We start from the raw sequence: 22,589 nt of genomic DNA, 5'->3' as shown, positions 1-22,589 counted from the left end.
CCTGGTGCCAAAAAGGTTGGGGACTGCTGATGTAGATGACAGACTGGATGTGAGGCTTAACAAAAATGGGAGCAGTTCTGAACACCTTTTGGTCTCCCTGTAAGTGTTATACAGCCCTACCATTTCTGCTTTTGGGGCAGAAGTGAGAAAAAAGTCCATGGGTCTCAGGAACCCAGGTTTGTTGAATATTGAGGGGAAGGGGATGGAAAAACTTGGATGTGATGCTTGCTGAGTTGGGAGTGAATGGGTGAAAAGAATCTGTGAATGGGTGAAAAGAATCTGAACTAGGGAGGCAATTAAAAATTAAGAACTTGGGAAGGGATACATGGAATAGAACTTTTGAGAGAGGAGTGGTAAGAACTAGAGAATAGAGACATGAATAGGGAATCCTTAAGTATAAATGATAAATGATCGGAAATAATAACTAGTCAGAGCCAATTGTGAATATCAGAAAAATTCTGCCTGTTGACTATCTTAGGATATTGTAGGCAACTTTAGTCTGAGTGTTTTGGGAATGAATAATAAGCTAAAGATTAATTTTCAGGTATTGGTAGGCATGAAGTAGGGCACTAAGGGCACTATTGGGTTTATATATCAAAAAGGTCAGTTCTTCATTTTAGAGACGAATATGCTCAGCGTTAGGGTGTGGTTGACTACTTTTGTATTGGATTCTGACCTGCTTGTACTTTGGTGGCAGTTTGATTTTTACCTCAAATTGTGGTTTATAATAAATTATAAATTGGAACGTATTCAGCTATGGTTTTACTTTTTATCTCTGCTCTAAAAGTGCCTTAGCTGTGATAGTTTTTTCTGTGTTACTCTTCACTGTAATTTTTTTTTTTTTATGAAGGAAAATCACTGGAGGATTACATAGCAGAAAGGGGTGCTAAAGGAATTGAAGATTTTCTGCTAGAATGACAAATTTTTCTAAATGGCTAAAGTTTTATGGCAGACTTGGAGAAAAAACTTGGGGAAAGAACAAAGAGAGAAATACTGAGTGGCATGGTACCTTGAGGACTAGACTTGATGGCCTAGTTTAGATAATAGGGAAACCACATCCTGTAGTGCAAAATCCTTTGCCCCTGAACTTGCAATTTTGGATTGATGCTGTCCTAGGATCACTAAAGATCACTATGATTTTTCTGTAGTCATAACTTTGGAAAACTATTTGTTCTTTTGGAGTGGTTAAATAAGAAAGGAATCTGGTGTTCTGAAGATTTTGGTATTTACTAAATTTTTCAGGCAACGTTCCTTAGTTCACAAGTTTGAGATTCTGTTTTGTGAATTTCTAAATAGTGAGAGAGAGTTATATATTAGTATGGAAGGAATATAAAAATACACTACTGCTTAAGCTGGAAAGTGATCCCCTACATTATATATATTCTCTTTTTTTTTTTTTTTTGAGACAGAAAGTCTCACTCTGTTGCCTAGGCTAGAGTACAGTGGCGCGATCTCGGCTCACTGCAGCGTCCGCCTCCCAGGTTCAGGCGATTCTCCTGCCTCAGTCTCTCTGGTTGCTGGAATCACAGGCATGCACCACTACACCCGGCTAATTTTTGTGTTTTTAGTAGTGACGGGGTTTCACCATGTTGGCTAGGCTGTTCTCGAACTCCTGGCTTCAAGTGATCCTCCCGCCTCAGCCTCCCAAAGTGCTGGGACTACAGGCATGAGTCATCATGCCTGGACTTATATATTCTCAAATATATGTATCTAATGAACAGTGAAGTCACATTTACTGATTTTTTTTTTTTGTTTTTTTTTTTTGAGACAGCGTCTTACTCTGTCACCCGCTGGAATGCAGTGATGCGATCATGGCTCACTGTAGCCTTGATCTCCCTGGTTCAAGTGATCTTCCCACGTCAGCCTCCCAAGTAGCTGGGACTACAGGCATGCACCACTATACCTGGCTATTTTTGTTTGTTTGTTTTTGTAGAGATAAGTTCTCACTGTGTTTTCCAGGCTGGTCTCAAACTTTAACTCCTGGGCTCCAATGATCCTCCTGCCTTAGCTTCCCAAAGTGTTGGGATTACAGGTGTGCGCCATTGTGCCTGGCCAATTACTGTTTTTTTTTTGTTCGTTTTTTTGAGATGAAGTCTTGCACTGTCACCCGGGCTGGAATGCAATGGCGTGATCTTGGCTCACTGCAACCTCTGCCTGCTGGGCTCAGGTGATACTCCTGCCTCAGTCTCCCGAGTAACTGGGATTACAGGTGCACACTAGCACAGCTTGCTAATTTTTTGTATTTTTAGTAGAGACGAGGTCTCACTATATTGGCTAGACTGGTCTCAAACTCCTGACCTCGTGATTACCCACCTCGGCCTCCAGAAGTGCTGGGATTACAGGCGTGAACCACCGCCCTGGCCCAATTACTGATTTTTTAAGCTAGAAATTATCTTGACAGTGATCTCTAGTGCAGCTTTCAGTGTGATTATATTGTCAACTATGGAAATAACTTTTCATCCTGATATATCTATTTGTATTTTTCTGCTGATTGCCTCTTCTAGCCTTGTCTTTTGTTCAGTGATAGCCAAATCCTGAGGTCTTACACTAGGTATGTAGAGACTATCTCCTGTTGGCTCAGAGTAATGTCATTGAGATATGTTGATCCATGTGTTCCTAAAAGTGGAATATCACTTTTTTTCTATACTAAAAGTGTCTTCTAAGTTGTTGTCATTGCTTCAGCTTAAGATGGCATGATTTGCATAATGCCTGCAGTTCTTAGTTGGGTTAAGAAGACCTAGAGCCTTTTAAAATGATTTCAGATTTCCTGTTAGCCTGGTAAAGTAATTGAGCATATGTTATATGATTCTGAGATGTTCTTGGCATCCTTGCACCTACTTAATTGATAGGTTAAGACCTTACACTTCTAATGCCTAGTCATAGGTAGAGGGCTGGTCCACACAATTTCTATAGCAGTACTCTTTAAAACTTTTTGCTTGTATAACTCATATGAGAATTTTGAAAAGTGATGATCCTTGCATATTTTTAAGTTTGCATTAAAATCTTTTCTTCATAACTTTAAGTGATTATGAAGAATATTATGGCCAGGTGCAGTGGCTCAAACCTGTAATCCTAACACTTTGGAAGTCTGAGGCAGGAGGATCACTCGAGCCCATGAGTTTGAGACCAGCCTGGGCATTATAGCGAGACCTTGTCTCTATAAAAAATTAGCCAGGCGTGTTGGTACACAACTGTTGTCCTAGCTTCTTGAGAGGCTGAGGTGAGAGGATCATGTGAGCCTGAGGATTTTGAAGCTGCAGTGAGCTATGATTGTACCACTCCATTCCAGCCTGGGCAACAAAGCAGAGATCATGTCTCAAAAATAATTAAAGTTTTAAAAAAGAATGTAATTTCTAGAGTATTATAACTATGATTACTTCAGAACTGTTTTATCACTTTTTAAAATGTAACCGGTGGAATCTAAATGTCATAGTGATTTGTTACTTAATATTGATTTAAAAAGATATAAGTAAGCTTTTTTATTCAGTACCAGAAATGTCATTCATTACCTTTTTTGTGAACTTCTACTTAAATTTCATATCACACACATAGTTTTATCCTTATAATCTGTTTCCATGCTTGAAATTCTAACCGATCTGCCTGTAATGCTTTTCTGTAACAAAATTGAGTGTACAGGCATACTTTTATTGCACTTTGCTTTATTGCACTTTTTAGAAGTTGCATTTTTTTTTTTTTTTAACAAATTGAAAGTTTGTGACAACCTTGCATTAAGTCTCTTGATGCCACTTTTCCAACACCATGTGCTCACTTCATATCTCTGGGTGCTCAGAAGAATGTCACTGAGATCTTCTAGCCAAGGTGTGAATGCAAAGGAAAAGTTCTTGAAGGAAATTAAAAGTGCTACTCCAGTGAACACATGAATGATAAGAAGGCGAAATCACTTATTGCTGATATGGAGAAAATTTTAGTAGTCTGGATAGATACCAGCCACAACATTCCCTTAAGCCAAAGTCTTATTCAGAACAAGACCCTAACTCTCCTAAGTTCTGTGAAGGCTGAGAGAGGTGAGGAGCTGCAGAAGAAAAGTTTGAAGCTAATGGAGGTTCAAGAGATTTAAGGAAAACAGCCATCTCCATAACATAGAAATATAAGGTGAAGCAGCAAGTGCTGATGTAGAAGCTGTAGCAAGTTATCCAGAAGATCTAGGTAAAAATCACTGTTGAAGGTGGCTATAGTAAATGACAGATTTTCAGTGTAGATACAACAGCCTTCTTTTGGAAGAAGACGCCATCTAGGACTTTTATTGCTGGAGAGGGAAGTCAGTGCCTGCCTTCAAAACTTCCCATGACAGGCTGATTCTCTTGATAGGGGTTGATGCAGCTGGTGACTTTAAGTGCCAATGCTCATTGACCGTTTTGAAAATCCTAGAGCCCTTAAGAATTATGCTGAATCTACGGTGTCTGTGCTCTACAAATAGAACAGCAAAGCCTGAAGACAGCATATCTCTTTTCAGCATGATTTACTGAATATCGTAAGACCACTGTTGAGACCTACTGCTTAGAAAAAAAGATTCCTTTCCAAATATTACTGTTCATTGACAGTGCACCTGGTCACCCCAGAGCACTGATAGAGATGTACAAAAGAGAGTAAGGTTGTTTGCATACTGCTAACACAATATCCATTCTGCAGCCCATAGAGCAAGGAGTCATTTTGACTTTCAGGTCTTATTGAAGAAACACATTTCGTAATAACTGCCATAGTGATAGAGAGTCCTCTGAGATCTGGGCAAAGTAAATGGAAAGCCTTTTGGAAAGGATTCACCATTCTAGATGCCATTAAGAACACTCGCGTTTCATGGGAGGAGGTCAAAATATCAACATTAAAAGGAGTTTGATGGAAGTTGAGTCCAGTCATCATGGATGACTTTGAAGGGTTCAGGACTTCAGTAGAGGGAGTAACTGTACCTGTAGAGGAAGTAGCCAGAGAGTTAGAATTAGAAGTTGAGCCTGAATATGTTACTGAATTTTGCTGTACTATCATCATAAAACTTTAAATAGATGAGGAATTGTTTCTTATTGATGAACAAAGAAAGTGGTTTCTTGAGATGGAATCTACTCCTAGTGAAGATGCTGTGAACATTGTTGAAATGACATCAAAGGCTTTAGAATATTACATAAACTTAGTTGATAAAGCACCAAGAGGGCTTTAGAGGTTGACTAACTTTGAAAGAAATTCTACTGTAGGAAAGATGCTATCATATAACATTGCAGGCTATGGAGAAATTTTTTTGTGAAAGGAAGAATCAATTGATGCAGCAATCTTCGTCATTGTGTTCTTTTAAGAAATTGACATAGCCAGCTTGGTCTTCAGTGACTACCGCCCTGATCAGTCAGTAGCCGTCAACATGGAGGCAAGACTTTCTACCAGCAAAAAGATTATGACTTGCCAAAGACTGAGATGATCATTAGCATTTTTTAGCAATAAAACATTTTTGATAAATGTGCATATTAATGCTTTTTAAAAAGACATAATAGTTAAAACTACAGTATAGTGTAAACGGAAGTTTTATGTGTATTGGGAAACCAAATTCATGTGACTTGCTTTATTGTGGGGCCTAGAACCGAACCTACAATTTCTCCAAGGTACACTTTGTATACAGAAATTACATACTTAAAAGTTTCTCTTGAACTTAATTTCCTCTTAAGTGTTAAGAAGTCTTAAATATGTTTCCTATGTTATTTAATTAGTAGTAGTATACAGTTGATCAAACAAATAAATATTACACATAATTTTATAAAGCCTTAGACATAAAATTCTATAGTGAACGTACCATTTACCAAGGTGTGTGGTGTCCTTCTCCTCAAGTAGTTTAAGTGGCATTGATGAATATTACTAGGGCAAAGTTTCCATTTCCTTTGTGTAATTTTTATTTTTAAATGTGTGAGTCTTGAGAAACCTTGTTTATATTAATTAAGTTGATGGGATTTGAAGGCATTTTTACAGCAACATGACTCATTTCTTTGCCTTCCTTTTGAATTTTGTGCTAAAGAAGCACTTAATGATATATTGTCACAAAAAAAATTTTAAATGCCCTGTTAACAAGTCAGGCATTTTCTTCAATTTTGATGAAAAGAAAGAGTTGGAAACCAAGTAACTCAAGATGGATTTGGTTTCTTGGTCATTAGAGTCATTAACATTTTCATTGAGATAGATAATATGATTTTCTTTATTTCCTGCTGTAAGCACTACACTGTAGTCCCTCTTCCTCCTGACTTCCCTGTGTCTTTCTCTACCTTCCACAGTATTTTCTCTCATTCTCTTCTGTTTCTCCCTTACTTCCCTGCAGTGTGCATACTCTCTCTGTTCCTCTCTGCCTCCCTTGGTCTTGAATGCTCTCTTTCCCTCTCCTGGTCCTGAAAGGCTGATTCAGGTAAGGGCTGGAAGTCCGACCCTCCATTACCACCCCTCCCCATTACCACTCCATATATACTCTGCAGGTGTACTCCTCCACTCCTGCCAAAGCTTGCTTCTAAGCTCCCTTACTTGCCTGCTTGCTTGCTTGCTTTTTTTCCTCTCTCTCCCTCCCTCCCTCCTTTCCTTTACCCTGTACTCCCCCCTCACCCAGCTGTCTTTTTCTCTACCTTTCTCTCTCTATGTAAAATTTGTAGTCTGGGGGCTGTGGCTCACGCCTGTAATCCCAGCACTTTGGGAGGCTGAGGTGGGCAGATCACGAGGTCAGGAGTTCGAGACCAGCCTGGTCAACATGGTGAAACCTTGTGTTCACTAAAGATACAAAAAATTAGCCGAGCATGGTGGTGCGCACCTGTAATCCCAGCTATTTGGGAGGCTGAGGCAGGAGAATTGCTTGAACCTGGGAGGTGGAGGTTGCAGTGAGCCGAGATTGCACCATTGTGCTCCGGCCTGGATGACAGGGTGAGACACTGTTTCCAAAAAAAAAAAAATTGTAAATTTAATTTTCTTACCTCTCTAATGAATAATCCTCTTACCTACTAACAAAAAATACAGTATGCATGCAAAGTATAGAATCCTGGTTTAAAAAAAAAATGGCTGATGCATATAAAAGTCCTTACTACTGTCAGTCACTATTTTAAATGCTGTATGTACATGAACTCATTCCTTATGGCAGGCTTGTGAGATAAGTACTGATTTTATCATCCTCATTCCTTAGGTGAGGAAACGAAGGCATAGACAGGTTGAGTAACTTGTGTCAAGTTACACAGCCAAAGTGGTGGAGTTAGAATTTGGTCTTAGGCAATTGGGCTCAAGCATCTGTGCTCTTACTGTGCTGTTCTGCTTCTAAAAAGACAGTTACTTGAATGGAGTCTTTAGCATTAAAATGCGTTTTCCTTAGTACTAAGAAATGTTTGTTCTTAGTACTGTGGATGTTGTAAGGCTCTGTAGAAGTATAATTAACAAATGTATAACATCCTTAGGTTTAGGTATCAATTCTAAGAATTGATGATGGTTTCAAGTTAATGCTTATTTTAATTGGGAGTATGAAAGTGTTAGCTAAACGTGACATGTCACACTTAAAATCCAGGAGCATGTCATCAAGATATTCATTCATTCATTCATTCATTCATTCATTCATTCATTCATTCATTCGGTAAATACCAGGTGCCAACTATGCGTCAAGGACCACAATGGTGGACAAGACAGACATTGATCATAAAATGCTTTATAGTATAAATAAGATGCTAGCTGCTGTCTTTTGCTAATAGGTAAGCAGTGCTTTTAAAATAAGTTTTCAAAGTTATGGAATGGAATTCACCATTTTGCTATTCTTGTTTGTAAGTTGTGACATAGGTTTGAAAGGGTTTTCCCACTAAATGTGTGACTCTAATGACTTTCATATATTTTATATATTGACATTTGAATGTTAAGTCCAGTGTATATACCTCACATTTTAAGAGATTTTTTTCTGTTAAATTTTTGAAGTAGAAAAATAATAAAATAATCCTTGACAAAGAAACACTTAAGCCGAGTGTACTAAATAAAATCACTTCTTTTATTTTCCATGGGTAACCATTGTTTGTTGTAGGATGTAGTTTTTTAAAAATTTTTATGTTTTTGAGACAGCATCTCTTTCTCACTCAGGCTGGAGTACAGTGGAGTGATCATGGCTCACTGTAGCCTCGAACTCCTGGGCTCAAGCAGTCCTACCACCTAGGCCTCCTGAGTAGGTGGGACTACAGGCACGTACCACTACACCTGGCAAATCTTTGCATTTTTTACAGAGGCGCGGTTTTGCTGTGTTACCCAGAATAGTCTCCAGCTCCTGACTCAAGCTGTCTGCCTGCCTCAGCCTCCCTAAGTAATGGGATTACAGGCATGAGCCACTATGCCCAGCCTAGGATATCGTTTTTAAAGAAGAAAAAAATAACCATTTTTTCAAGTAGCTCCATGAAAAATCTGATACAGTAGTAAAAAACTTAGTTTGGTAAATATAGAATTTAAATGTCTTTATATGATATGACAAGCCAGTTAATACATTGTTTGTTTACATTTTATTTTTGCCATCATTTGCTGTAACTTTATTTTGCAGTTTAATTTTGTGGCCTTTACAGGCTTGCTCTACTTTGGCTGGGCATAGTGTCTCATGCCTGTAATCCAGCACTTGGGAGTCCAAGGCAGACGGATCACTCGAGGCCAAGAGTTCAAGATCAGCCTGAGCAACATGACGAAACCCTGTCTCTATAAAATATTCAAAAATTTGCTGGGTGGAGTGGTGTGTACCTGTAGTCCTAGCTACTGGGAAGGCTGAGATGGGAGGATGGTTTGAGCCTGGGAGGTGGAGGTTGCAGTGAGCCAGGATCACACCACTGCACTCCATCCTGGGTGACAGAGTCACACCCTGTCTCAATAAATAAATAAGTAAATTAAATAAATACAGGCTTGATCTTTAGTTAATAGGGTTGCTTTTGAAAAAAAAAGTTTGATCTTACAGTATTATTATTGAGAATCAAATATAATGGTATATAAGATTTCTTGGTAAAATTCAATGTGGCATATTTATATAAAGTATTTAACAGTCACTATTTTTCTTCAAATGGTTAAATTAAATTCATAACTGGGACACTGGCCTCTTATTGACTTACTCCTCTTTATTCCCACTGAATTATTTCATGCTCTCTACTTTATCTGGATTATAATAACTTTTCCTTGTGTGAGGTACCTGCAGTTCAGGCCCTTCACAATCTGACTCTGATCTGCCTACATTTCCAGGTTTAGTTCTTAATCCCTGTGAATCATTCACAAGATTACTCTGACCCTTGTTTTAGCTATGTTGATTTTACTTGTTTGTTTGTTTATTTATTTATTTAGAGACGGAGTCTGGCTCTGTCTCCCAGGCTTGGTGGGGTGCAATGACACGATCTCGGCTCACTACCTCCCAGGTTCAAGTGATTGTCCTCCCTCAGCCTCCCAAGTAGCTGAGACTACAGGCGCGTGCCACCATGTCGGGCTCATTTTTCTATTTTTAGTAGAGGCAGGATTTCGCCATGTTGGCCAGGCTGGTCTTGAACTCTTGACCTCAGGTGATCCACCCGTCTTGACCTCCCAAAGTGCTGAGATTACTATATTGATTTTAAATCATTGTATCTGCTACACACACACCCACACACAGACACACACGCACTTTCTCACCTGAATTTTTCTTCACTCTTATATTGATTTTAAATCGTATCTCTTACACATACACACACACACACCCACACACACACCCGCTCTCTCACCTGAATTTTTCTTCACTCCTATTTTTGCTTAATGAGTCTCTGTGTGCCTGTTATGGCCCATTTCTAATGTTGCCTTCTATATGAAGTGTGCTTGTTAACATTTTGATCTCTGTATACTTTGTAAATCTATTTTAATGATAGTACTGATTATCACATTATAAGTACTGTATCATAATGAATCTGTCTTGCTTGTCTGAATTGCTTGAGGCCTTGTATTATATCTTTGAAGCTTGGATCCTTATGAACTTGCTATCTGTTTGGTGTTTTCAAAAATATTTATACTTGCATTGTGGTATAGTGGGAAGTATCAGACAGTTGGGTCTGTATTCTCAGCACTGCCTCATTGTGTATGTCATCATGCATAAGTTCCTTATGCTCTCTGTGCTAATATTCATCTCTAATTGGGGAGAATAATCTGTAACATATTGTCTATAAAGTGCCTACCTAACCTAGTACTAGTTTCCCTTTAAAAAAAATCAGTTTTTTGTGTCAGTTTATATTTGTTGGTTGTGGAAAAATCGAAAAATCCAATTTAAAGTGGTTAAATATTATGGAAAATGTATCGATTCACAGGAAAAGAGTTTCTAGAGCTAGTTATCAGTGGTTCAGTGGTATTATCGGGTTCTTTCTGTTGTTCTGTTCTTCCATTGCCAGCATATACCTTAGTCTTTTGGCTGGCTATTCTTGAGATTGCAAGATGGCTCTAAGCAGTTTCAGATACCCCTTATGAAGGCATGGTTTTTTCTCCTATCCTTTTCTTTCTGAAAGATAACACATCTCTCTTTGGTCAAAATTGGGTTACATGCTTAACCCCACGTCAACCACTGGCAAGGGCATGAATGACTAGATTGCCTTAGGTTAGTCAAAATAATACATGGGGTTGGGGTGAGATCTCACTTCTCTGAAAGTTATATGGCAGTCTGATACTTAGAAAAAAGGTCATGTTATTATCAAGAAAAAGAGTAGGATGGTTTTTGGATAGGTAACTAAAAGTGTCTTCCATGGTATTTTTAGAAAAATTACAAAGAAAAAGAACAAATGCAAGTCTTTAGTGCTTAACTCATAGTAGATACTCAGTTACTCATGCCTTGTTACCATATGGGGCATGTGATGGTCTCACATGGTGAATGAGGATTTCTCTCTCGGCAGCTGCCAGTAGCATCATCATTGAGAAATTTGTAAGGGAAAATTCATATTCTGAAGAATTCTCCTATAGTAATAGTAGTTGTAGTAGTAGCAGCTGCAGCAAAACTGTTTTCTAATTTGAAATAAAATAAAAGGCTAACACTTTCTGTTTGGCATGTTTTTAATTTGGAGGCTATGTATAGGTAAAATAGAATCTATCTAAACTGAAGAATTACACGATACATTTAACAAAAATACAAATTATTTGTGCTTTTTATTTTGTTTCTGTTTTCAGTGAATGAACTCATTCTTAAACAAAAGCAAAGATTTGAGGAAAAGAGGTTCAAATTGGACCACTCAGTGAGTAGCACCGTATGTTTCAACTCTTATTACTATTTTTAATACATTTCATTTTTGTTTTTATTGGTTTAATATTAGTTAGACGTTAAAGTTTAATATATTATTGATTTTTCTTAAAGGAGATTGTTTAGGATTGTTCTAGTCAAATAACTTTCTTAACTGCATTGTCTGTAATACTTTACTAGAGTGCTCCTATTTTGAAAGGTCTGGTAGGATTATATTGAAACATTTGTCTTTTAATACTTGACATTTGAAGGATTATATTGCGTGGTGAAACAATGATTAGATATTTTCAAAAAAACTGTCGACACTGGGCTTATACCTGTAATCCTAACACTTTGGGAGGCCAAGGCTGAAGGATCACTTAAGCCCAAGAATTTGAGACTAGCTTGGGCAACATAGTGAGATTCTGTCTATATTCAAACAAAAACAAAAACAAACCTTTGGAAGATTCTCAATTTGAAAGGCTTAGTCCCAAATTACCAAGGCAAATGAGCTTAATACCTTACTACATGCAAAATTGAAAATATGGCTTGACAAGTAATTAAATTCAGTTATTTTGAAGGTAAATTACAGCTTTAGAATATTCTCGAATGCACCTTTTATATTTGTTATCTTAATTCATTTAAGGGAGAAGAAATAGTGTTTAAGTTATAACTAGAAGACATTAGGGAGCCACTAGCTAGGAAGGAGTAGTTCAGAACATTGCAGTGTATTTTTGGTATCTCTGTGTTGAGCATAATAGGAAGTAGCAAGTAAACATTTGTTTTAGTCTCTAAAACAGTCTTCTTAGGAAGTTGTTGTTTCTTCTTTCTTCATTTTTAGAATGGCCACAGGTGGCAGATATTTCAAGATTTGTTGGGAACTGACCAAGATAACCTTGATTTGGCCAATGTCAATCTTATGTTGGAGTTACTAGTGCAGAAGAAGAAACAACTGGAAGCAGTAAGTGGTAGCTAAACTTAAAAAATATTTTAAATGATGAACTTTATTGCAATGAAAAAGATCTAAAAAATGATAGGATAGCTTTACTAATCCACTCATTTTTAGTCAGCTAGAAACAGCTACAAAGTGTCACTTCTGCTAAATAGTTCTGTTGGTCATTTGTCTTCTAATGAGTATCTTTCTTGCCATATCATCCCCTCTTCATATGTGAGAGTTGGAGGAGAAATAGAGATTATTTTTATCTACATAAAATTCTTTCAGCAGGTGTCCATTGGTAGCAATAGTAGTGTATGGCATAACTAAGAGCATTTAAAGAGATCTGTACTAAATATATCTTATTTAATGTAATGTAAAATTCCATTTATTTTATGTAAATGTTAAAGATGTAAAATGTGAAATTGCAAGTGTTGGGAATTGAGTGTGATATCAGCAGCACACACCTTAGCATAAGCAAATACTACCCTGAGGCTAAACATAAAGGAAGTATTTATTGACACAGTAAGGGAGTGAATAACACATACACACAAAAAGGAATAGTTGAACAACCAAACTTTGAGAAGAGTAGAACCATGGCTTCTCTGGAAGGCTGCAAGTACATGAGATTAGGGATTTGAATGTTTTTGAGAGTCTTTCTTTTGTGTCCCTTGTGCCTGTTTGATTGGGACAGCTCTGATTTTCTTTTCTCATAGACCTCTTTATCACATGGTGGATAATAATGTCATTTGCACTTTTGGTTTATATGCATGTTTTTTGATAAAAGGAAAAAAGGAGCTTTTGTTTCCAACTGCAGTTAAAAAATTTCTGTGGCTAGATTATGATTAACTTAGCTTGGATCTGGATCCCACGCACTGTGGTGGGGATCTGCTAGTAGGAGAAAGGTGTGTCAGGTTGAGCCAGCCAAGATGAGTTGTCTCCCATGTTGTATCTGTTTGGGAGGTGGGGTTCATGGGAATTTCTCTTACAGTTTTAACCATAGTTTTCTATTAGCATCTACTGTATGCCAGGGGTTATGTTAAGGGCTGTAGACAAGCTAAAGTTCTGCTGTGTGCGCGTGTTTGTGAACTAAATCAGTAAAGCACGTATTTTCACATGGTGATAAGTAATAGAAAAGACTTTTTTTTTTTTTAAGGGACAAAGTTTCTCTCTGTCACCCACCCAGTCTGGAGTGCAGTGGTGTAGTCATAGCTCACTGCATCCTCTACCTCCTGGGCTCAAGTGATCCTCCTGCCTCAGCCTCCTACTCACGCCACTATTTTTTTTTAATTTTTAAATCACCCGGCTAGTATATTTTTATTTTTATTTTTTGTAGATACAGGTCTCAGTATATTGCCTACAGTAGTCTCAAACTCCTGGCTTCAAGCAGTCCTCCCACCTGAGCCTCCCAAGGTGCTGGAATTATAGGCATGAGCCACTGCTCCCAGCCCTAAAATGACTTTATATGAAAGATTGAACATATGCAGTTACCTTGCTCCCTTTTGAAACGATGAAAATGACAGTAAATTAGGGATTTTAAAGAGGCAAAAAATAAAAATAAGAATGAGAGAAGATACATGTTCAGGAATGTTTACTAAGCTATGAAACAGATGGACAAAAGGTAATATATTAGTAGATCTGAGGAAACTGAATGCTACACCAGCAATAGGGAGAAAGCTAAGAACTGACCCTATTTATATTGTGGAGCCGAGGCCCTGGGATTGGGACCATCAGGTATCTGATACAGTAAAGGCTGAAAACAGAATGATTGGTTGAGAGTCTGTTTAAGAAGCAGTTGGAATCCCTGATTCCTTTAGGAGAAAACTGTAATTTTTAACCCCTCCACCCTCAACGGAGGTGGTAAGAGAGAGGCTCTCTGGACCACTTCGTAACAGGCACACTTAAAGATGTATGTGGGTGTTCCTATTTCTCCACAGCCTCGTCAACATCTGTTGTTTCTTGGCTTTTTAATAATTGCCATTCTGACTGATGTGAGATGGTATCTCATTGTGGTTTTGATTTGCATTTATCTAATGATCAGTGATGTTGAGCTTTTTTGTCATATGTTTTTTGGCCACATAAATGTCTTTTGAGAAGTGTCTGTTCATATCCTTTGCCCACTTTTTGATGGGGTGGTTTATTTTTTTTCCTGTAAATTTGTTTTAAGTTCCTTGTAGATTGTGGATACTAGACCTTTGTCAGATGGGTAGATTGCAAAAATTTTTCCCCATTCTGTAGCTTGCCTGTTCACTCTGATGATAGTTTCTTTTGCTGTGCAGAAACTCTTTAGTTTAATTAGATCCCATATGCCAATTTTGGCTTCTGTCGCAATTGCTTTTGATGTTTCAGTCATGAAGTCTTTGCCCATTCCTATGTCCTGAATGGTATTGCCTAGGTAACAAACCTACACATTCTGCACTTATGTCCCAGAACTTAAAGTTAAAAAAAAAAAAAAGAAACGAAAGATGTGTGTGGGCTACCATACCAAAAGCAGATAACTACATAGTGAAAGTGAGAACTGGTAACCTTCCTACCTTCTAATATGCCAGCATTAGTCTTTGTTTCCTTTTTGGCTTGGAATTGAAGAAACACAGTTGTCTTACTAGATTACAGATTCTTTCCTATTATTTTCTGAAGAGAGAGCCACGTCAGAAGCAAAGTTCCTGTCATATATATATTTTTTTACATTATTGCTTTCTGTTTTACTTTTCATTATTATTTAACCTGAATCTTTCCAGCATACAGAAAAGTACAGAAAATAATACGGAACTCTAAAATACTCCTTCTTAGTTTTAATAAATGAAGATGTTGGCATATGTCTCAGATCTGACTTAAGAATTAATTATTTTCATACTTAAACCCCTCTCATCTCATTCTCTTCTCCTACTGTAACCACCATATGAAGTGGCAATGATCCTTCTCAAGCATGTGTATGCATTTCTTATGTATGTTAGTATCTAAACCATATAAAGTATTGTTTGTATAAATTAGAGGTTTATATAAAGGGTTTCATACTGTAGTTATCCTTTTGAAATATACCTATTCATTTACTTTTTGAGGTTCATATTGAGGAATGTAGATTTGGTTTATTTATTTTAACTTCTTTACAGTAATCTGTTTCAGAAATATATCTATTATTAGAGCCGGGCGCGGTGGCTCACGCCTGTAATCCCAACACTTTTGGAGGCCGAGGCGGGCAGATCACGAGGTCGGGAGATAGAGACCATCCTGGCTAACATGGTGAAACCCTGTCTCTACTAAAAAATACAAAAAATTAGCCAGGAGTGGTGACAGGCACCTGTAGTCCCAGCTACTCGGGAGGCTGGGGCAGGAGAATGGCGTGAACCCGGGAGGCGGAGCTTGCAGTGCGCACCACTGCACTCCAGCCTGGGCGACAGAGTGAGACTCGTCTCAAAAAAAAATACAAAATTAACCGGGGTGGTGGCACATGCCTGTAGTCCCAGCTGCTCAGGAAGCTGAGGCAGGAGAATCGCTTGAACCCAGGAGGTGGAGGTTGCGGTGAGCCAAGATGACACCATTGCACTCCAGCCTGAGTAACAAGAGCGAAACTCCGTCTCAAAAAAAAAGAGAAATGTATCTATTATTCTATTGATGGGCATTTGGATTCTTCTCAATTCTTAGTTGTGTCAGCACTACATTTAGTATACCTTTCTCCTTGTGCTCACATTAGGCAGTGTGCACACATTTTAACCTTATTAAATGTTTGATATTGACAGATTGCTCTTCTGTGGGTTTATGCCATATAAACACTTAGTATTTTCTGTTTTTTAGTTACTGCCAGGCTGGTAATTATCGAATGCTGTTTCTGTGTTTGTATGTGTGTTTTAAAAATACATTTCTGTAATAACTAGTACAATTGAGAATTTCTTCATTTGGCCACCCTTGTTTTCTGTTTGATGAATTACCTATTCATATTCTGTGTCCATTTTCCTGATGGATCGTTTGTCTTTTTTCTTACTGATTTGTATATGTGTGTGTGCGCTTGTATTTTGGATATTAATATTTTGCCAATTATATATTTTGGTAATTGAATTCTAGTTGAATTGCATTATAGTTGGAAAACATAATTTACATGATTTTAGGTGATTCCATTTTAGATGCTTTGTTGATTCATTACTTACAACTTTTTGTCTTTTTAGTGGTTGCTTTAGAGTTTTTAATACAATTGCTACCACATTCTACATTAAAGTAATGTTATACTACTTCATCTGTATTACAAGAACCTCAGACTGGGCGCAGTGGCTTACGCCTGTAATCGTAGCACTTTGGGAGACCGAGGTGGGCGGATTGCCTGAGCTCAGGAGTTCGAGACCAGCCTGGGCAACATGGTGAAACCCTGTCTCTACTAAAAATACAAAATTTTAGCCAGGTGTGGTGGTGTGCGCCTGTAGTCCCAGCTACTTGGGAGGCTGAGGAGGATTGCTTGAACCCAGGAGGCAGAGGTTGCAGTGAGCCAAGATTGTGCCACTGCATTCCAGCCTGGGAGACAGAGCAATACTCCGTCTCCAAGAAAAAAAAAAAAAGAACCTTAAAAATAGTATACTTTCATGTTCTCTCTGCTGGCTGTTGTAGTATTTTATGTCATATATTTTACTTCTAAATATTTTATATATTCCACAACAGATTGTTATTAATTGTGGTTAAATTATGGAGATTTCTAACAAGTCTTATATTACCCATTTATTTACCATTTCTGGTGTACTATATTCTTTCGAGTAGATCAGTTTCTATCTGTTATTTTCCTTTAGCCTCAAGGACATCATTTACCATTTCTTTATTGCAGGACTGCTGGAAGCAAATTACTTCTTTTATATGTCTGACAAAGTCTTTATTTTGTGTTTGAAAGGTATTCCATATGAGTATAAAATTCCATGTTGACTTTTAAAGAAATGTTGCCCCACTGTCTTCTAGCATTGTTTCAGATGAAAAGTCTGCTGTCATTCTTATCTTTTGTCTTCTTAATGAAATATGTTTCTCCCAGTTTAAGATATTCTTTTTATGGGTATAAGCATTTTGATTATGATGTGCCTTGCAATAGGGTTTTACCCCCCCTCCCTTTGTGTTTTTTGTTATTGGGTTCTTTGAATTTTTTAGATCTGTAGATTTATAGTTTGCTTCAGATTTAGAACATTTTTGGCCATTATTTCTTCAGATATTTTTATGTCCCCCTTCCACTTTGGGAATTCCAATTACATATCTCTTAGGCTAGTTGAAGTTGTTCTTTAGGTCACTGATGAAGGTTTTGTTCATTTTATTTGATCTTTTTCATCTTTCTCGTTCATTTTGGATAGTTTCTATTGCTGTCTTCAATCTTTTTCCATGTAGATTGACTTTTCCCCTTATTGTAGGATATATTTTTCTGCTTCTTTGCATGCTTGTTTCTTAGATGCCAGAAATTATAAGTTTTGCCTTGTTCAGTGCTGAATATTTTTGTAATCCTTTATATATTCCTGAACTTTGTCCTGACATGTAGTTAAGTTACTTGGAAACAGTTTGAATCTCTTGAAGCTGGTTCTTAAGGTATGATAGGTAGGACCAGAGCAGTTTTTTGTCTCTGCTAGTTTTGCCTCACTACTGAGACAACCTTTTTGAGTACCTGATGCATGTATATTTCTTGGTTTTTCTACTCTGGCTGCTGGGAACATGTAATCTTTCTGGCCCTTTGTCTGGAAAGCATTGTTTCATATAGTTGGACTGGTGTTTTGTTGTTTAAGGCAGGGTTGTAAATCTAATCCCTTTTACTCCATTTTTGCCTGAAAGGGAAGCTCAATTTGCATGTGTTTAGTCCTTTGAAATTGATAGTGATTTTCACTGTAGCTCAGCATAATCTATTTTGTAAATATTCCACTTGCATTTGAAAACTGTTTTTATTCATTGTAGTGCTTTATAAATATGATTATGTAGAGTTGATTGATATTATTACTATTGTTATTATTATTTTTTTGAGATGGAGTCTCTCTTTGCCACCCAGGCTGGAGTGCAGTGGCATGATCTCCGCTGCAACCTCTGCCTCCCAGGTTCAAGTGATTCTCCTGCCTCAACCTCCCACGTAGCTGGAATTACTGGTATGCACCACCCGCCTCAGCTTATTTTTATATTTTTGGTAGAGATGGGGGTCTCACCATGTTGACCAGGCTGGTCTCGAACTCCTGGCCTTGGGTGATCTGCCTGCATTGGCCTCCAGAAGTGCGGAAATTACAGGTGTGAGTCACCACACCCAGCCAGTTAATATTATTAAAATTGTTTTTCCTCCTTGCTCTGTTAGTTGCTGACAAATGTGTTACATTTATAATTTTAATTGTCTATTTTTGTTTTCTTTTTTGGTAATTTTTGCTTCATGTATTTTGAAGCCCTGTTATTAGGTGCAGTTCATATATGTTTAGAATTTTTATGTCTTCTGGATGAATCATCTCCTTTATTATTATTATGAAATGGATATGTTTATTGTTGGAAATATTTCTTGTTCTGAAGTCTGCTTTGTCTGGTACTGATATAGCCACAGCATCTTACTTATAGCTAATGTTTCCATAGTATAGTCTTCTTCATGCTTGTACTTTAATTCTGTCATTGTCCTTATAAAGTGTGTGTCTTTAACAGTAGGTAGGTGTTTTTTTCTGTTGTTTTTAAAAACAGTCTAATAAGTGCATTGAATTGAAGTGCTCAAGTCTATTTAAATTTTACTTAATATAATTAAGTAAATTAATTGATATGGTTGGGTTTGAGTCTACACCATGGTATTTGTTTTCCATTTCTCCCTCCTGTTCTTTATCACCTCTTCCTCCTTTCTCGCCTTCTTCAGACATCATTGGGTATTCATCATTCCATTTTATCTTCTCTGTTTTTCACGTACTTCTTTTTATTGTAATTTTAGTGTTTTCTCTAAATACCACAAAAGGCCTTTTCTCCCACACAGTTTATGGTATGCTACTTCAAGGACAATATGTTTATAGGCAATCTTGAATATATGGTATTCCACTCTAAGAAAAATGTGAAACTTTACAATAACTCAGTTTACTAAACTTCCACTTTTTTTGGTTCAAACCATGCTATAAATCCCACCAAACTTTTTTTTTCCTTTTTTTAAACATTGTTATTTTGGCTTTTGAAGATAGGATACCAAAATAAATAAGTAAATAAATAAAAACAAAAACCCACCCGTCTCTTTTTTTTATTTACCCAAATATTTACCTTTTCAGATGCTCTTCATTTTTTCTCGCATTCATCCAGATGATTTCCCTTTTACTTGTGTAACTTTTTTTTTTTTTACTATTTCTTGTATAGCAAATTGTTTTGCCCTATAGAGAAGCTTTGGGTTTTCTTTTTAAAACACTTTAAAGATATTTTCACTGTTCTTTTGTTTCTGATGAAATCAGTAGTCATTTTTACCATCCTTCTCCTAAAGCTACTATATCATTTTTCTAACCACTTTTAAGACTTTCTTTTTGACGCTAGTTGTCAGCAGTTAGACTATGTTATTCCTACATTTTATTATTTTTATATTTATCCTTCTTGGGTTTCATGGAACGAGAAGGTCTCTTCCTTTTTTTATTTTGTTTGTTGGCAGCATACAAATTCAATGCCTAGGATTTAATTTTTGGACATGGTGAGCCATTACTTATTCAGCCCTTTTTTTTTTTTCTGTAGGTTTCTAGTCATATGTTGTTATAATGTTTCATGTTATCTTATAGACTTCTGATGCTCTGTTCTTATTTTCCTTTTTTTCTGTGAATTTAAATAATTTGTATTGAACTGTATTTGAGTTTGTTATTCCTTTCCTCTGTTATGCCTGCTTTGCTCTTAATTTCATTCAATTTTTAAATTTTAATTAATTTATTTATAAAAGTATTTATTTATTTATTTATTTTTAGGAGAAGGATGAGAGACTGACCTCTTTGGTTTTATTCAGGAATTTAGCTTAGTTGGGGCTTAATTGCTGCTTGAGTTAGTTTCAGTTATTGACTTTAAAGAATAGTATGCATTTTTGGTTTATCCCCTTTTTTGCTACTGTGGAAGTAACCTTTTACATTTTAATCTGAAGAGGATTAAACTATTTTTTTTTTAAGTGAAATGTTTTGTGTTGTGAAAGTTCTGTCTCTGTGATGCCAGTGCTTCCAAATTTAAGTCACTCATTATATGAACTGTTGTCACTTTTTGTAAATATTCCTCTTATGCTTTGAAGCATGTGTGTTCTGAAATTGTTTCAAGGATTTATGTTCTTTATGTCTAATATCTTTCTATTTAAAATTTTCTATTAAAATTGTTTAAAAATAAAATCCTAGCTAATACAGAAGAAAGTGGATTAATATACTAATATGATTATGGATTTTTCAATTTTCCTTTCAATACTGTCATCTTCTAGTTTTATATCCTTTCAGTCTTTTTGTATTTAACTTTTAAGTTCAGGAGTACATGTGCAGGTTTGTCATATATAGGTAAACTTGTGTCATGAGGGTTCGTTGTACAGATTATTTTGTCACCCAGCTATTAAGACTAATATCCATTAGTTATTTTTCCTGATCATTTTCCTCTTCCTGCCCTCTACCCGCTGGTAGGCCCCAGTGTGTATTGTTTCCTTCTATGTGTCCATGTGTCCTCATCGTTTAGTTCTCACTTGTAAGTGAGAACACGTGGTATTTGGTTTTCATCCTGTGTTAGTTTGCTAAGGATAACGGTTTCTAGTTCCATTTATGTTTCTGCAGAGGATGTGATCTCCTTTTTTATGGCTGCATAGCATTCTGTCGTGTATATGCACCATATTTTCTTTATCTAATCTACCATTAATTAACATTTAGGTTGATTCTATGTCTTTGCTATTGTAAATAGTGCTGCAGTGAACATACATGTGCATATATCTTTATAATAGAAGGATTTATATTCCTTTGAATATCCTGGTCACATACACCCTTTCAGGACTGAGCCAGGAAGAAGTGGAATCCCTGAACAGACCAGTGAAGAGCTCCAACATTAAATCAGTAATAAATAGCCCTACCAGATATACAAAGAAAAGCTGGTACCATTCCTACTGAAAGTGTTCCAAAAAATTGAGGAAGAGGCACTCGTCGCTAAGTGTTCTATGAGGCCAGCATCATCTTGATACCAAAACCTGGCAGAGACACAACAAAAAAAGGAAACTTAAGACCAGTATTATTGATTCACATCCATGCAGAATTCCTCAACAGAATACTGGCTAATTGAATCCAGCAGTACACCAAAAAGCTTATCCAGCATGATAAAGTAGGCTTTATCTTTGGGATGCAGGGCTGGTTCAACATATGCAAATCAATAAATGTGATCTGTCACATAAATGGAACTAAAGACAAAAACTACATGATTATCTCAATAGATGCAGAAAAATCTTTCAATAAAATTCAACCCCCCTTCGTATTAAAAACTCTCAGTAAACTATGTGTTGAAGGAACATACCTCAAAATAGTAAGGGCCATCTATGACAAACCCACAGCCAATATCATTAAATGGGCAAAGGCTGGAAGCATTGCCCTTGAAAACCAACACAAGACAAGGATGTCCTCTTTCACTACTCCTGTTCATTCAACATAGTAATGGAAGTCTTGGCCGGAGCAGTCAAGCATAGAGAGAAAGGGAATCCAAATGGGAGGAGAGTAAGTCGAACTATCTCTGTTTGCAGATGACATGGTTCTCTATCTAGAAAATCCCATAGTCTCAGCTGAAAAGCTTTTTAAGCTGATAAACAAGTTCAGCAAAGTCTCAGGATACAAAATCAATGTACAAAAATCACTAGTATTCATTTCTTTCAGTACAAAGACTTGGGAACTACCTGACTTATAAAAGGATTTGTTATCTAGTCTTTAGAGTCATTCACTTTTCCAAACTGCAGTATTTTTTATTGCCTTATTTTGTTATTCCACAGAATTTTATAGCCCAGGGGCATGTATCAAGGTAAACTTCTGAGTGGGTAAAAGATAAGTGACAAGCCTGCCTGCCGTGCTGCTATCCCTTCCTTACAACCCTCTGTACAAAGTGAGAATAGAAAATTTGATGAAAGAGGCTAGAATTGAGAACTAGAGTGATGTCTCGTGAGCAGACATGTTTTAGAAGAAGAAAAGGCAGATGGTGGAAAATTAGGGATTGAATTTCCTAAAACGCTCTGTGTCCACATACACTTTTTAAGATCTTCCTGCATTCTCAGGTATGTCTGTACCCTTATTTGAAGTCTGTTGTCTATTTATACAAGCAGAAGTGAATATCCTTTAGAAGTTTTCTGTTGACAGTAGATTTAAGGAAAATACTGTAGTCTTCTAGAGAAAAATTATTGCCTAAATAGTAATATCCTATGTAAAGATGATGACTCCTGTTTGTGAAACGTTATCTGCACATTTTATAAATGGGGAATCTGAACCCAAGTACGGGAAAAACACATAAAGTTATCTAGGGTTTTTTTGGTTAGAATTTTAAGCTAGGCACAGTGGC

At 36.9% G+C, this 22,589-nt stretch overlaps 1 protein-coding gene across 2 annotated transcripts in view; it reads left to right on the top strand.

Moving 5' to 3' along the window:
* Positions 1-22,589, top strand: part of RFWD2 (ring finger and WD repeat domain 2, E3 ubiquitin protein ligase) — a 263,804-nt gene that overhangs the window by 31,248 nt on the left and 209,967 nt on the right. Inside the window, exons 4-5 of one of the 2 annotated variants that reach the window (XM_011962375.1) lie at positions 11,137-11,213; positions 12,027-12,146. The exons of the other annotated variant lie outside the window; for it this stretch is intronic. Coding sequence (XP_011817765.1) covers positions 11,137-11,213; positions 12,027-12,146 — 197 coding nt within the window. The remainder of the gene's footprint in view (positions 1-11,136; positions 11,214-12,026; positions 12,147-22,589) is intronic. 2 annotated transcript variants of the gene reach the window in all.

This window comes from Colobus angolensis, unplaced genomic scaffold (assembly GCF_000951035.1).
Source record: "Colobus angolensis palliatus isolate OR3802 unplaced genomic scaffold, Cang.pa_1.0 Scaffold59, whole genome shotgun sequence".
Lineage (NCBI taxonomy): Eukaryota > Metazoa > Chordata > Mammalia > Primates > Cercopithecidae > Colobus > Colobus angolensis.
The sequence above is the reverse complement of the archived record's forward strand: the minus strand, read 5'-3'. Positions and strand labels throughout refer to the sequence as shown.